This window comes from Anomaloglossus baeobatrachus, chromosome 5 (assembly GCF_048569485.1).
Source record: "Anomaloglossus baeobatrachus isolate aAnoBae1 chromosome 5, aAnoBae1.hap1, whole genome shotgun sequence".
In the NCBI taxonomy this organism is placed as follows: Eukaryota; Metazoa; Chordata; class Amphibia; order Anura; family Aromobatidae; genus Anomaloglossus; species Anomaloglossus baeobatrachus.
This window is the reverse complement of record NC_134357.1, coordinates 443,909,917-443,925,613: the sequence shown is the minus strand read 5'-3', so window position 1 is coordinate 443,925,613 and position 15,697 is coordinate 443,909,917. Positions and strand designations below refer to the sequence as shown.

Here is a 15,697-nt window from a genome sequence, read left to right as displayed (position 1 = left end):
CTCAAATTGGGTACAAAGAAGTAACCATTAAAGTGGGGCGGGTGGAATTGCCATGTCAGGGGATGATAATTGTAGATATTGATCGCAAAGAATCTGACCCACTGCTAACCATTGGTACAAATGTGATAGAAAATTGTATTGCCGAAGTGATAATTTTGTTGCAACAGGCGTCTGAAACTGCCAGCTCCGGGCAGCAGCGTGTCCTACAGAGGGAGATCAGAGCCCTGATGAGGAGGCAGCAGGTAGAGCTGGCCGGAGGAGAAATTGGCAGTGTGAGGGTAAGTGACCCCCTCCCCATTGTAATACCCCCAAGAAGTGAAATGTTGATATGGTGTCGGGCAGCAATAGGCCTCAAGGGTCAGGATTACCATGCCTTGGTAGAACCGGTGTATTCAGACAGTAGGCCTGTAGTCCTGATAGCCAGAGGGGTAGCGGACGTCCGCAAGGGGAGAGTGCCCGTCCGTGTCTTGAATTGTGGGGAGGAGGAGGCCAAATTGCCCCGGTACGCCACTGTAGCAAAACTGTACACTGTCAGCAACAATACCATTAAAGCAGTGGAACCCTTGATCCCGTCCGACCAGGCGGAAGACAATGGCTCCAAGGGGCAGCCGGAAGACTGGTGCCAAAAATTACATGTAGGCACCGACTCCACCCCCTCGCACCAAAAGCATGGGGTTTACCGGGTGGTACAGGAGTACGAGCGGGTCTTCAGCAAACACCCCCTAGATTTTGGGCAGGTGAAAGGGGTTAAACATCAAATCCCCACGGGTGATCATCATCCCATTAAAGAGAGATACCGCCCTGTACCCCCCGCACAGTATCAGTGTGCCAAGGAAATGTTACGGGAAATGAAGGAGGCTGGGGTTATCAGAGATAGTTGTAGCCCCTGGGCAGCTCCACTAGTGCTCGTAAAGAAAAAAGATGGTACGATGAGAATGTGTGTAGATTACAGGCAAATTAACCGCATTACACATAAAGATGCTTATCCACTGCCCAGAATAGAGGAGTCACTAACAGCCTTAAAGTCAGCTAACTATTTCTCCACCTTGGATCTCACCAGTGGGTATTGGCAGGTTCCCGTGGCAGAGGCGGACAAGGAGAAGACTGCATTCACGACACCAATGGGCCTCTGTGAGTTCAATTGTATGCCATTCGGGCTCTGCAACGCCCCAGGGACATTCCAAAGGTTGATGGAGTGCTGCTTGGGCCACCACAACTTTGAAACCGTGCTGTTGTACCTGGATGACGTCATAGTCTACTCCAAGACTTATGAGGACCACCTGAAGCACTTAGCAGAAGTGTTTGAGTCCTTGTCGAAATATGGCCTGAAGATCAAGCCGTCCAAATGTCACCTCTTGAAGCCAAAGGTACAGTACCTGGGTCATGTGGTCAGCGCAGAAGGTGTGGCACCTGATCCGGAGAAAGTCACTGTAATCAAGGACTGGCCAAGACCCACCACAGTGAAGGAGGTGCGGCAGTTCCTTGGACTGGTGGGCTACTACCGAAGGTTCATTGATGGTTTCACCAAGATAGCAGCGCCCCTTCAAGATCTCCTGGTGGGCCAGCCAAAGCAGGCTAAGAAGCAGAGCCCTCCATTTGAATGGAGCAGCCAACTGGAAACATCCTTTGTCCGGCTGAAAGGGGCTCTCACGGGAGAAGAAATTCTGGCCTACCCTGACTACAGCCAACCGTTTGTACTGTATACAGACGCCAGCAACGTGGGACTGGGAGCAGTTCTGTCCCAGGTACAGGGAGGCAGAGAGAGGGTGATAGCGTACGCCAGTAGGAAGCTTCGGCCCACAGAAAGGAATCCAGAAAACTACAGTTCCTTCAAGCTGGAGTTCCTCGCTATTGTTTGGGCAGTGACTGAACGCTTCAAGCACTATCTGGCATCGGCCAAGTTCACCATCTTCACGGACAACAATCCGTTGACACACCTGGCAACAGCCAAGTTAGGTGCGATGGAACAGCGATGGATGGCCCGGCTGTCTAACTTTGACTTTACCATCAAGTATCGGGCTGGCAAGAAGAATAACAATGCTGATGCGCTGTCCAGAATGCCTCACTTACCCGAGTCTGGAGAAGACCTGGATGAACTCGAAGAGATAGAGTTACCGGCTTTCCATCACCAAGGTGTTTCCCAGTGTGAGCATGCTGTGGGAGTGAAGCGCTCAAGCCAGCACGAGGTCTCGGTCAACCCATTACTCCACCATAATTGGGAAGAAACACAGAATGGTGACCCGGCCGTGCGATTGGTCAAAGAGAAGCTAGCGCAAGCTGAGACCCATCTTGGCCCAGACGCTCCAGAGGAAGCCCAGCAGCTGTGGAAGGAGAGGGGACGACTGTTCACCTACCAAGGCAAGCTCTGCAAGAGATATGTCAACTGGCGAACAAATGAACTTGTCTGGCAGATAGTGGTTCCGCAGAGGGATGCTCCAATGGTCCTAGCAGCGTATCATGATAACGCAGGACACTTCGGGTGGAAGAAGTTGGAGGCCCTACTCCGTGATCGGTTCTATTGGGTGCACATGAGAAAGATGATCGAGAAGTGGTGCCGAGACTGTGGCCCATGTAACCTGAGGCGGAAGGATGATGCCAGCCAAAGGTCTCCCCTACAGCCAATTGTCACGAAGCAGCCCCTGGAGTTGGTGGCCCTGGACCACGTGAAGCTAACACCAAGCCGGTCAGGCTATGTGTACGCCCTCACCATTGTGGACCATTACTCTCGTTTCCTGGTAGTAGTGCCTGTGAAGGACCAGACAGCCAGGACAGCAGCTAGAGCGTTCCAGGCATCCTTTTGTCGACCTCACGGCTATCCGGAAAGGGTACTGACTGATCAGGGTCCTGCATTCGAGGCTGAAGTGTTCCAAGAGTTCTGTAACATGTACGGTTGTAAGAAAATCCGAACCACACCGTACCACCCCCAAACCAATGGACTGTGCGAGAAAATGAACCATGTGGTTATTGATATGCTGAAGACCCTACCGCTGGAGGAAAGGAACCAATGGCCAGAAAAGTTGCCAGATCTGGTAGACCTGTACAACCATATCCCAGTGAATTCGACCAACTGCAGCCCCGCTTACCTGATGCGAGCCAGGCCTGGCAAGTTGCCTGTAGACTTTGAGATGGGGACTGTGTCGCCTGAGGCGGTTCAAGAAATAGAGGATTGGGATACAGAACGGCAGCAGCGGTACCGTAAGGTCCAGGAGTGCGTAGAGAGGAGCCTGTCTCAAGCAAGAACGAGACAAGAGCAGCATTACAATCAAACAGCCCCAGCAACTCCCTTAGCACCTGGAGAACAAGTCCTCAAGAAGAAGCGGAGGACGCATAAATTGGATGATCAGTGGGAAAACGAGCCCTACACCATTATCCCCTCCAACTTTGACAATAGTAAGGTATGCCTCATAAGCAAGGATGAAGGCAAGACCTATCAAGCAATTTCCCGAGACCGCCTGAAAGCGTGCCCTGAACGGTGCAGAATCCAAAGAGAAATGGAAGGAGTACAAGGAAGTCCCCAAAGTCAAGAGAAAGAAGGGGAGATGATTCAAACCATCCTTGGAAAGTTCCCCAAAACTTGGACCCGAATAAACAATGCTATAGTGGTACCAGTTTTGACGTTTCCGCAGTTGGTCGAGCCAGAAACAGAAGAGGTTCCGGATCCACCTAAAGAACCGTCCGCGCCAGCACGAGATGACACGCCAGCAGTGGAACAGGAGGATCAACCCCCTGTCAGTGGTGAACCTGTCATACCCTTGGCGACTCTTAGCCCACAAAGGCAACCATCACGCTTACCTATTGGGGTTAGGCCCACCTGTAGTGCTGAGATAGAAGACGCACCACGTAGTCAGGGGCAAACACCAGAGCTACGTAGGTCCCAGCGCAGCACTCGGGGACAACCCCCTCCAAGGTATAGAGAGTCAACTGTATAAGGGAAAAAGAAGGAGTATTTATTAGAATGTACATAGTTATGCAAAATGTCTGTAAGGTTGTGTACAAAATGTTTTTCTTTTCTTTGATTGCGAAAATGGACAATTGGGCCACTGGACTATGGGTGGCCAACACCTAAATTGTTCATAGTTAGCACCAGTGTGCTCGACACCCCTGAAGAAAAACCCGTCCGGCGTGCATAGAGTGGGGTCATCAATGCTCTGACGCACGCCCAGAGCCTACGTTGGGGGTTTGATCGCGGCGGGTCCCCCATGGAGCAGTGTAATGGACACCCGGCAGGGAGCCACACTGGACTCTTATAGTAATGTTTAAGTTTGTAACGTTAAAGTATTTGCGCCTCCCATAATGGGATGAAATGTTCTAACATGTCATGTTTGTTTCTACAGTCCGGGAGTACTGAATTTAACTAAGGGGGAGTGTGGCGCCCCAGGACCTGGTCGCCACAACAGCATTGCCCTCCCAAAGGGTTAATGCTGAGCCTGGAGGTAATTGGGAGATCTATTGGCCAGTAAGTTAACACTCAACACAATTCTCCCTCCGGCCAGCAGAGGGAGCTCTGAACCTGGAACTTCAGGGAGGATTCCTTAAGTCTGGCTGAAGGGAGGAAGTAGTGGTTAGTCTGGAGACAGGAGTGAAAGAGTGCAGACGCAGGGTAGTGCTGCCTTGTGAAACTGGGGCCTAGAGCTTGGATAGCTTGGCCCAGTGAAGCAAGGGGAGCAGAGAGGCACAGCAGAGACTCGGACATCGGAGTCTGTAGTTGCCAGGGCAAAAATCCATCCCTGGTAGCTGAATCCGGAGGGCAGGAGAGCTGCAAGCCCCCTGTCCCAGAAGCAATCTGAAGGTACAACTGCATCCCAAGGGCCTGGTGTGGGCTCCAGCAGAGAAGCACCAGAGAGGGCCTGCGCAGTCTACCACACAGAAAAGGGGACAAACAACAAGTCCCAGCAGCAAGAGGGCAATTGCAAACCTAAAGTGCAGTGTCCTAAAACAGCAGAGAAAGATTAAGGAGTAGGCCTCATACTCAACTGGCCAAAGATCACCCCAGGCACTTCCAGGCCGGCCGGATCATCTTTACCATCTGTGACGGTCTCCCTGGACTAAGTTTCTGCCTAGTAAAAGAGGAGAAGGTAAAGAGGCTACTGTTTGTGCCTGTTTCTTTCATTGCTTGTCGGCCCTGCACCGTGTTAGTCACACAGCACCATAGACTTCCACAAGCACCAACTGTGCCCCGGGCATTGCTCCACCTGTGGGGAGCAGTACCACCATTGCTGCTATAACATCATCCCGGTGGCCTCACACAGCAGCGGCGGCTTAATAGCCGCAGACCACAGGTGGCGTCACGAATACAAACTTAAAGTCATCCGCCACATATTCAACTGACACCCACCAGGGCCACGGAGCCGGGCCCAGCCACCACTGACTACCACCGGACTAGTCCGGCCCGGCACCGGGTGTCCCATAGCCCTGGGGTGGGCGAGTCACAGTAATGCTGTTAAAATTCAGACATTCAGTGGTCACATATACCATAGCACACTCAGGTAGTCGCAGCAGCGTGCGTTCACCTGTACATTTTTTTATTTTTCATTTTAATAAGTGTTTTATTTTTTGCTTTTTGTACCATACTCATTTTTTAACCCTCTCTTACCTCCAATTCTGCATAAATCAGACACTTAATAGAATTGAACAAAAAAACGCGCAAGTAGTGGAGGAAAGAGCAAAGAGCAGAGTCCATGAATGCCTCTCTGTTCCAACACAATAACATTAATACTTGTGATATTTCCTGGTTAGAAGAAAAAGCGCTTATTTCTGTAAAGCTTTATCTGTCCAGAAAAGTCTATCATGATACTAGTCCCACGTGCACAATCAGTTCATCAGTACAGATGTAGCAGTGCTAACTTTGTTACTTAACGGACTTCTTATGTAACATTTTTAGTGGACTGAGATTAACCTCTACCCTGAAACACAATGACAAGCTCAGCTCTGCTACTTCTGTGTATTATAGGTGACATTTCGCCCAAGAATGAGGAATCACAGACTTTCACATATTGGTATTTTTGCCAGTAAAGTCTTTGTTATGGCATTAGCCCCTCGTTTCTGTAGAATTACTGGTCGGACTGCATTCCTTTAGATTTATTTTCCTGCTGTAAGAAGGGAGTTTTACTTTTGTTTATAAAGGTTCAGGTGATCAGGAAGTGAAGCAGATGAAAAACCCTGCACAGATGAGGAGGGAGCATGCTGGTCGAAGGCTGATCTGCACCGCGCTGGCACACACCTTACACAACCATGGAGGGCTTTTGTAGGAACTATATGAAGTGTATGGTGTGTCTATGGGATAAAATCTGGCCTCCTCCAACGCCTGTGAGGGAATCGTCTGTGCCCACCATAGATCGTTCCATCTCCAACGGGATGCCAAGTGTGGACATTGTCACTGTGCTGTATGACTTTGTTGCCAGGGATGACCAAGAACTGACCGTGAGAACTGGGGAGGAACTCTGCATGATCAAACACGAGGGGGATTACATCTTGGCCCGGAAACTAATAGGAACCATGGAGGTGGGACTGGTACCAGCAAATTATACATCGGCCTTAAGTTTCACCAACAGCGCCAACGCCTGTCAAGTAGAGTGCGACTTTAGTGGTCAACCCAACAACTATGAATTTGATGGATGTCCCAGTCTGATCAATGAGGCGTAAGTATCAAGATGACAACGCAATGTCCATAATGAGATATACCAGACGCAGCCGTCTCTTGGCCGTTAGTCCTGGTCTTTCTGGTTCATGAATATAATGCCAGAACTGTAGTGAAGACTGACATATGATGAGGGACAGGTGAAGGGGAACTGTACCAAGCTCTGTACAACCTCTCCGGGGGCCATATCGCTTCTTGTTTCTTCTTGCCTCATTGTAAGATCTAATATCTTATAACTCTGCCTCTGGGCTTTTTTCCCGAGTGTGGGAAACACAAACATGTGGAGAAATTACGGCCGTTAAACGCTTCCTTTCACTTCGCATGTAGTGTTTCACTGTTAGGCAACGTTACTAGAGGGAGCAAATAGCAGTGTAATAGAAGGGAATGGGGGCTTGCGGGATTCGGAGAGGATTTTTGCTGTGTAAAAGGGGAAATCTGCATAAAACTCAGGAGCATTGGTGCAGTACAGATTACTGAAGTGGTGTGCTCCGCGAGACACTGGATATCAGATTTATGAGCACCAAACCACGGGCGGCATCAATCAGAGGCTGCCAGTTCGATTGTACCCAGGTATCTGTTACTCTGAAATGCTCCAGTGTTTCAGAAAAAACATTCTTTGAAGAGCCAGGACAATGTGTGTCAGCTGACTAGTTCAATGAAGGTCCTGACGGCTTCACCCCATGTCTGTCCCCATGATGGACAGGTCTTCTCCTGTATACAAGCATGTCTCTCCTATATAGACACATAGGACTCGCTCACACTAGGGTATAACACGAACGAGGGCTATAAGGTGTTTTATTGGATCACACTCGGACTATGTTATACTATGGGGCAGTGCCGAACAACGATTCTGCATGAGAAAATAAATTGCTGCATGCTACATCGGACGGAATGCATCCATTGAACTCTATGGGTGGGTTCAAAACATGAGACTGCACTCGGATGACATCCATGTGCAGTCTTATTTATGTGGACGTGGGCAATGGAGGAGATGGAGGAATTCTGTGATATGATTCTCACATGCGAGAGAATCGGATCGCAGTGAATGACACTCGCCAAATGTCATTAGCATAATCCATCTGATGCTCTGGCATTAACGAATATGGTCATGAGAGCGCAGCCATAGGGAGAGACCTGTCAGTCATGGGATTGAGGAGGGGTGAAGCCACTTGGGTTGTGAAGCTGCCAGGGACTGCATTGAGCTAGCCAGCTGAGACGCATTATCCTCGATTTTTCAAAGTATGTTTTCTTGGAAACACCATAGCATTTCAGTATAAAAGATACCTTGGTGCAATTGCTCACATAGGCTCTGATTCATGCCGCCTATGGTTCGGGCACAATACATTTAATGCTAGGTGGCAGTTTATCACCCCTGGGAACAAAACTATCAGATGTCAAAATTCAGCATGTGTGATCCTTATTCCTTCACTATCAACTGCTGCGGGAAAGTCAGTAAACATTTCCTAATTCAATGCATTTAACCAACATATAGTAATATTAATACACAGTGTGCAGAATTATTAGGCAAGTTGTATTTTAGAGGATTTTTTTTTTTATTATTGATCAATAACTATGTTCTCAATCAACCCAAAATACTCATAAATATTAAAGCTTAATATTTTTGGAAGTTGGAGTGTTTTTTTTTTTAAATTTGGCTATTGTGCTGCCCCGTGCTCGGGTCCGGACCTTCAGTGGGTGGCTCGAGGGTCTCCGGACCCGGGGGTCCACGGTCACTCCGATCTAAAAGTGGTTGGCGGTTTGGGGGGACGTAGGTGTACAGCCGGAGCCATGTTTGAGTTCGTGACGCCACACACGGGTTGTGGTGAAGGTGGACACCACCGCTGCAGTTACGGGGCACCCAGGGGAGATGTTGCGCAGCAAGTTGTTATCCCCTCCGTGGGTAGGGATGGTGGCCCCGGGACCCGTTGGGGAGAGTTGGGCGGTGCAGGGAGATGGGCGGCTGGAGGGCACTGATGTACTTACGATTAGTAATACACACAAGTCTCTGGTAAACCAAGGTGATGGTGGTCGGTGTCCGCAGCCGGCTCCAGTCGGGTCCCCCACCCGGTTGGTGGTCTCTGCCTTTCTCCTGCACCGTTTGTGTGATGGTGGACTACCTGCACCTGCAACGTCAGGAGTCCGCTCCCCGGCTTGTGGTTGCCTAAGGAGCTCTTTGCCCACAGAAGCTGGCCCGTGGAATCTCTCTGCCATGGCGGTGGTTTTATATCTCCCTCGTTGGGCTGTTGTCTTCAGTCGGGACTTTGGGTGGGACAGAACCTATAGTCCTGGCCACAATCAGTTAATTAGCTAGCCCCCAGTAGCTTTTGGACCTAGCTTCAGGGTCTGAGTACCCCCCTTTGTGCTCCGGTTTCCGAGTCGGTTCCCTGGGTCGGTACCGATGGGCCACTACCCTGTCCCGCTCCACCACAGTTCCACCGAGCCATCTTCCCAGCTCCTGCAGACAGAGGCCTCTGTATGCCTCCTAGCCGAAGGTGCCCGGGCTCCAACCCGGGCACCTGTCAGTTAGTTGCAGACCGGTCACACAGGACTGCTTCCACTTTACTTCACCTCCTAAACTCATCTAACTACTTTTCCCGTCCCAGGACATCCGAACTCCTCGGTGGGCGTGTCCAACCACCTGGCTCCGCCCCCTGGTGTGTCCATCAAGCACTGAGGGGGGTGACTAGAGTTTTATGTGTTTGGCTGCTGTCACCTTGTTAGGGGACTGGTGTAGTGCGGGGCCCTATCTGTGACTAACTGGCCCGGCCAGGGCGTCACACTCCCCCTTGGTTAACCACAGACCATCCACGGGCTGTCCAACCACCACCGTTTATTTTCATAAACTGGGAAAAGATAAAAGAACATATTTACAAGTATAATAACATTTATACAATTCTCAGGCATATGTATGTTTCTTCCCTTGCGGGAGGCTGGTTACTTAAACGTTGCAAACATGTTTATTAACCGGGAACGGGACGGGTCCAGGTCCTTTCCATTTTGCCCACCCAAGCAAACCTAGCCCTGATGCTGCCTCTAAAAGCAGGTCATTACCCCTTTTCCCCAGTTCAGGAAACGGGTTCGGGTCCGGGTGTTGCCCACACTGTAGGCCATGACTGTAGGACATGAAAAGGGTGGTCAGGGACTATTTACAAGGCCTAAACGTTTTTGGGTGGCCTGCTAGTTCTCAGCTATGTCTTTATTTAAATGGGGGTAAACAACGGGAGTTTAACTGAGTCCCAACGGGGGCGGGCAGGATTGACAACTGACATCAACCTCAAAAGTACTACCCCGTTTGCCACACCACCAGGGTAATCGGGAAGAGCAGACAATGCACCAAAATTGCTGCATCCAATGGATGCGCCAATTCTGGGGGGCTGCGGGCTGCTATTTTTAGGCTGGAAAGGGCCAAATAACCATGGACCAGCCTAATAATTTCAGCCCCCAGCAGTCTGCTTTACCTGCTCTGGTAATTAAAATTAGGGGGACCACATAACATTTTTACTTTTTGTTTATTTTTTTTCACAGCAGTGTACAGGCATAGTCCTCATGCCTAAAAGCTTGTTGATTAGCTGCTTTGCACCCTTTCAACAAACTTTTGTTCAGCATCTGAACAGCACCCGAACTCAGACATGGAAAGTCCATGTTCGAGCCCCAGATACTAGGTGTCCAGTACAAACCGCAAATTTAGAGTTCAGGTTCACTCATCTCTAGTAATGTCTCTTGGCATTCCAGCTCGGTTGCTTCCCCTTGGTGAAAGGAAGCATCCTCAACGTTCTAATATAATGGGCTCCGGCGTGGAGTGATGATAGTGGGACTACTCAATGCGTGTGAGAGCCTGGCACTTACCAACATTTTTTGGGTCTTTTGAGTGCGATTCTCTTGGGGATGTCTGCTTTCCTTGGTGAAGGGTCTATCTGTCTTGTGGCATTCTATTGTCAATTGATTTAACTTGTTTTACAGGTATAATTGCCTGAATACTATTTCAATTAACTTTTTTTATGAACTATAACTAGGTCTTATTTTAGGAGTAGGGCTTATATTTCGAGCATGCTCAAAAATTCTGAAAAAGTAAGCTAGGGCTTATTTTCGGGGTAGGTCTTATTTTCGAAGAAATGGTAACTGATTGCCCTCTTTATTTAGATTGTCAGGCAGCGCTTATTATGGGATATTGATTAGTAGAACTTCTGTGTAGTTTGTTTCCAGATGCGCACCGACTGGATTCAGGAATCTGCAGTCACCGAGTGTCTCCAGAAATATATGCCCTGCAAAACCCCTTCACCCCCTAGCCTGTTTTCACCTTCATGACCGGGCCATATTTTTCAATTCTGACCAGTGCCACATTATGCGGTAATATATCTGGAACGCTTCAGCGGATCCTGGTGATTCTGAGAATATTTTTTCATGACTGTGCTGTACATCTTCATGGGTAAATTTAGGCAAATATTTTTGCAATTATTCGTGAAAATATCGGAAATTTGGTGAAAACTTTGAAAATGTAGCAACTTTTAAAATTTTATGCGCTTAAACCACAGTTATGTCACACAAAATACCATAACATTTGTTACATGTCTACTTTACATCAGCTCAATTTTTGAAACAAAATTTTATTTTGTTAGGAAGTTAGAAGGATTAAAAAGTTTATCAGCAAATTCTCATTTTTCCAACAAAATTTTCAAAACCATGTTTTTATAGACCAGATCATATTGAAGTGATTTCGATGCACCTACGTGACAGAAAATATCTAAATTGACAACATTCTGAAAACTGCGCCCTTCAAAATGCTCAAAACCACATCCAGGAGGTCTATCAATCCTTTAGGTGCTTCATATGAATTATAGCAATGTGATAGGAAAAAATGAAAATGTTATTTTTCCCCACAAAAAAGTTACTTAGCCCCAAATTTTGCATTTTTACAAGGGTAACAAGAGAAAACGCACTATACAATTTGTTGTGCAATTTCTCTTGAGTATGAAAATACCCTTGTGTGGTAGAAATCTCCTGTTTGGGTGCACAGCAGGGCTTGGAAGGGAAGGAGCACCATTCGACTACACCATGTGTAGAATTATTAGGCAAGATGTCTTTTAGAGGATTTTTATTTTTATTATTGATCAACAACTATGTTCTCAATCAACCTAAAAGACTCATGAATATCAAAGCTTAATATTTGTGGAAGTTGGAGTGGTTTTTTTTTTAGATTTGTCTCTATTTGTCATAGATTCTGTCAGTTCCTTGATCTGTTTACGATTAAAATTGCATGCAGCACCCACCACAGCCTCCCAGACACTGTTCCGAGAGGTGTACTGTTTTCCCTCCCTGTAGATCTCACATTTTATGAGAGACCACAGGTTCTCTATGGGGTTCAGATCAGGTGAACAAGGGGGCCATGTCATTATTTTTTCATCTTTTAGACCTTTACTGGCCAGCCACGCTGTGGAGTAGTTGGATGTATGTGATGGAGCATTGTCCTGCATGAAAACCATGTTTTTCTTGAACGATATCAACTTCTGCCTGTACCACTGCTTGAAGAAGTTGTCTTCCAGAAACTGGCAGTAGGTCTGGGAGTTGAGCTTCACGCCATCCTCAACCCGAAAAAGGTCTCACAAGAACATCTTGGATGATACCAGCCCATACCAGTGCCCCACCTCCACCTTGCTGGCGTCTGAGCCGGAGTGGAGCTGTCTGTCCCGTTACTGATCCAGCCTCTGGCCCATCCATCTGGCCCATCAAGAGTCACTCTCATTTCATCAGTTCATAAAACCTTTGAAAAATCAATCTTAAGACATTTCTTGGCCCAGTCTTGACGTTTTATCTTATGTTTCTTGTTCAAAGGTGGTTGTTTTTCAGCCTTCCTTACCTTGGCCATGTCCCTGAGTATGGCACACCTTGTGCATTTTGATACTCCAGTAAGGTTGCAGCTCTGAAATATGGCCAAACTGGTGGCAAATGGCATCTTGGCAGCTTCACGCTTGATTTTCCTCAATTCATGGGCAGTTATTTTGCGCCTTTTATGACCAACATGCTTCTTGCGACCCTGTTGGCTATTTGCCATGAAACGCTTGATTGTTCGGTGATCACGCTTGAAAAGTTTGGCAATTTCAAGACTGCAACATCCCTCTGCAAGACATCTCACAATTTTGGACTTTTCAGAGCCCGTCAAATCTCTCTTCTGACCCATTTTGCCAAAGGAAAGGAAGTTGCCAAATAATTAAGCACATCTTATATAGGGTGTTGATGTCATTACACCACACCCCTCCTCATTACAGAGATGCACATCACCTGATTTACTTAATTGGTAGTTGGCTCTCAAGGACATGTATAAAAAGTATCATGTGATCAAAATACTCATTTGCCTAATAATTCTGCATACTTTGTATTGTTGGAATAGATAGCGGACACCTTGTCATGTTTGCTTGATGTGCCTAAACAGTGGAACCCCCCACATGTGACCCCATTTTGGAAACTAGACCCCACATGCAATCTAGATGTTTGGTGAGCACCTTGAACCCCCAGGTGCTTCACCGAATTTTATAACACTGAGCCATAAAAATGAAAAAATACATTTTTACCATAAAATGTTGCTTTAACCCCAAATGTTTCATTTTCACAAGGGTAACAGGAGAAAATGCCCCATATTATTTGTTGCGCAATTTCTCCTGAGTATGTTGATACCCCATATGTGGAAGAAAAGTACTGTTTGGGCGCATGGCAGTGAAAGGAGTGTCATTTGACTGAAATAGATTGTGACGCCATGTCACATTTGAAGAACCCCTGACCCTAACAAGTGACTCTGTTTTGGAAACTAGACCCCACAAGCAATTAATATAGATGCTTGGTGACCACCTTGATCCTACAGGTGCTTCACAGAATTTTAAAACATTATTTTATTTTATAACGCTCCTGTGCCCGCACAGTCGCCAGTATGCACCGTATACATCCTTTGTTGGGATTGCACTGGCCATCAGGACGTTCGAGGTGCATCCAATGTTGAGAAGGGGTTAAAATATTTTTCCCTTCTTCATAGATGGGTATTGTCAGATAGTACCAGCAATATTGTAATTTACTGCTTAGAAACATTTACAACTGTTCTTGAGATATTAATACTATTCTTTTGTTTATAGCTCGTTGCCTTGGAGACCGACCATCGGCTGCTATAAAGTAGAACATGCACTGTACTTACAAGCTCTTTTCTACTTAGCTTGTATGCACTGGTATGAAGCTGGGGAGCGCCGTGGCCTCTTAATCACAGCCAGCTTCACCACAGTGCTTACAAGCTAGATAGCAGAGGTGGACGATCTCCTGATGAGCTGTAAACAAAAGAAAAGTTTTAATTTCTCAAGAATGGATGGAAATTTAAATAAGTAGTAAATATGAAAGTGCTTATTCTTACAGGCACTAACCAACAAAGATGAGAATAACTCTTTAAAGAGTCCATTGGCATTCTGAGATTCATTTTCAAAGTAAGCACACCAGCCTCATTGGGTCTAAGATCTGCTTTATCCATAATAGAATCTGGTGATATTACTCAACCTGGCACGAGCTACACCTATTGTTAGAGGAAGAAGCACATATGCATTTTCAGAGAGTTGCCCAATGAGCCATTCATGCTCAGTGTAATGGCAAGTCTTGGGATAAATGCCCAGTTTGCTGTCTGTCATTGCACAGATATTTCATTGTATCTTCTATAACTGCAAATTACTACCCAGCAGAAAAATCCTATTGTGGCAACTTCCCCTTATTGTGCTATAAATCGCAGTCAGGTGAATCATTCCCTAATTCTCATTTTCTCCTCACTTCTCTTTTCTCACAGCTGGTACATAGAGGTTTCCAATAGACTAGAAGCAGAGAGATTGCTGCTGTGCCCACCTAATGCCCACGGCTCCTACCTGGTCCGACCCAGTGATACTAATCCTGGACTCTTCTCATTATCAGGTAAATGTATGAAAGAGAACTGAGACGAGTGATATCTCCTGGGGCCAAATGGGCTTAAGCGGGCTTTACACGCTACGACATTGCCCGAGCGATCTCGTTGGGGTCACGGAATTTGTGACGCACATCCGGTCGCTTTAGCGATGTTGTTGCGTGTGACACCTATGAGCGATTTTGAATCGTCGCAAAAACGTTCAAAATCGCTCATCGGTGACATGGGGGTCCCTTCTCAAATATCGCTGCTATCGGTGTACGAAGTAGTTCCTCGTTCCTGCGGCAGCATACATCGCTATGTGTGACACCGCAGGAACGAGGAACCTCACCTTACCTGCGACCGCCGGCAATGAGGAAGGAAAGAGGTGGGTGGGATGTTACGTCCCGCTCATCTCCGCCCCTCCGCTTCTATTGAGCGGCGGTTCAGTGACGCTGCTGTGACGTCGCTGTGACGCTGAACGAACCGCTCCCTTAGAAAGGAGGCGGTTCGCTGGTCACAGCGACGTCGGTAGGCAGGTAAGTAGTGTGACGGGTCAGCGCGATGTTATGCGCCACGGGCAGCGATTTGCCCGTGTCGCAACAACTGATGGGGGCGGGTACGCACGCTAACGATATCGATCACGATATCGCAGCATGTAAAGCGGCCCTTAGGCCTCACTCAGATATCTGTTTTTTTACATCTATGAAGGTCTACAAAAAAAATTTCAAACACCAGTTTTGATCCACGTCATGGGTCAAACTTGTCTATGCAAGTCAATGTTTCAGTGAAAAAAATGTATACCATCCCTGTGTCATCGATTTGTTGTCTGGAAGAGGACAATTTTAGAAAACTGTGTTTAAGGCGCACCAATCACCAGCATTTTCGTATATAACCTAAAGCCAGTGCTATACTGGCTCTTAAGATGCTGATTCTATATGTGCCGCACCCCGTGCCAGCAGCCGACGCTGCTCGGATCCCGGGGGTTGCGCGGACATTCCGAACAAAAAAAGGGGACGTATTTGTACGGAGTTGATTGTAGAATGTCTGTCACGCCACCGCAGATGTTGTGGGATACCCGGGGGAGATGTAATGGCAGCCGGATGTTAACCCCTCCGTGGGTAGGGATGGTTGCCCCGGGGCACAGTGTCTCTGTACAGGGT

General features: G+C 47.4%; 1 protein-coding gene across 1 annotated transcript in view; it reads left to right on the top strand.

Moving 5' to 3' along the window:
- Positions 1 to 6,198: 6,198 nt before the first annotated feature.
- The window catches only part of SRMS (src-related kinase lacking C-terminal regulatory tyrosine and N-terminal myristylation sites), a 40,490-nt gene continuing 30,991 nt past the window's right edge, over positions 6,199 to 15,697 (top strand). Inside the window, exons 1-2 of the mRNA XM_075347791.1 lie at positions 6,199 to 6,638; positions 14,445 to 14,566. Coding sequence (XP_075203906.1) covers positions 6,232 to 6,638; positions 14,445 to 14,566 — 529 coding nt within the window. The 5' untranslated portion in view covers positions 6,199 to 6,231. The remainder of the gene's footprint in view (positions 6,639 to 14,444; positions 14,567 to 15,697) is intronic.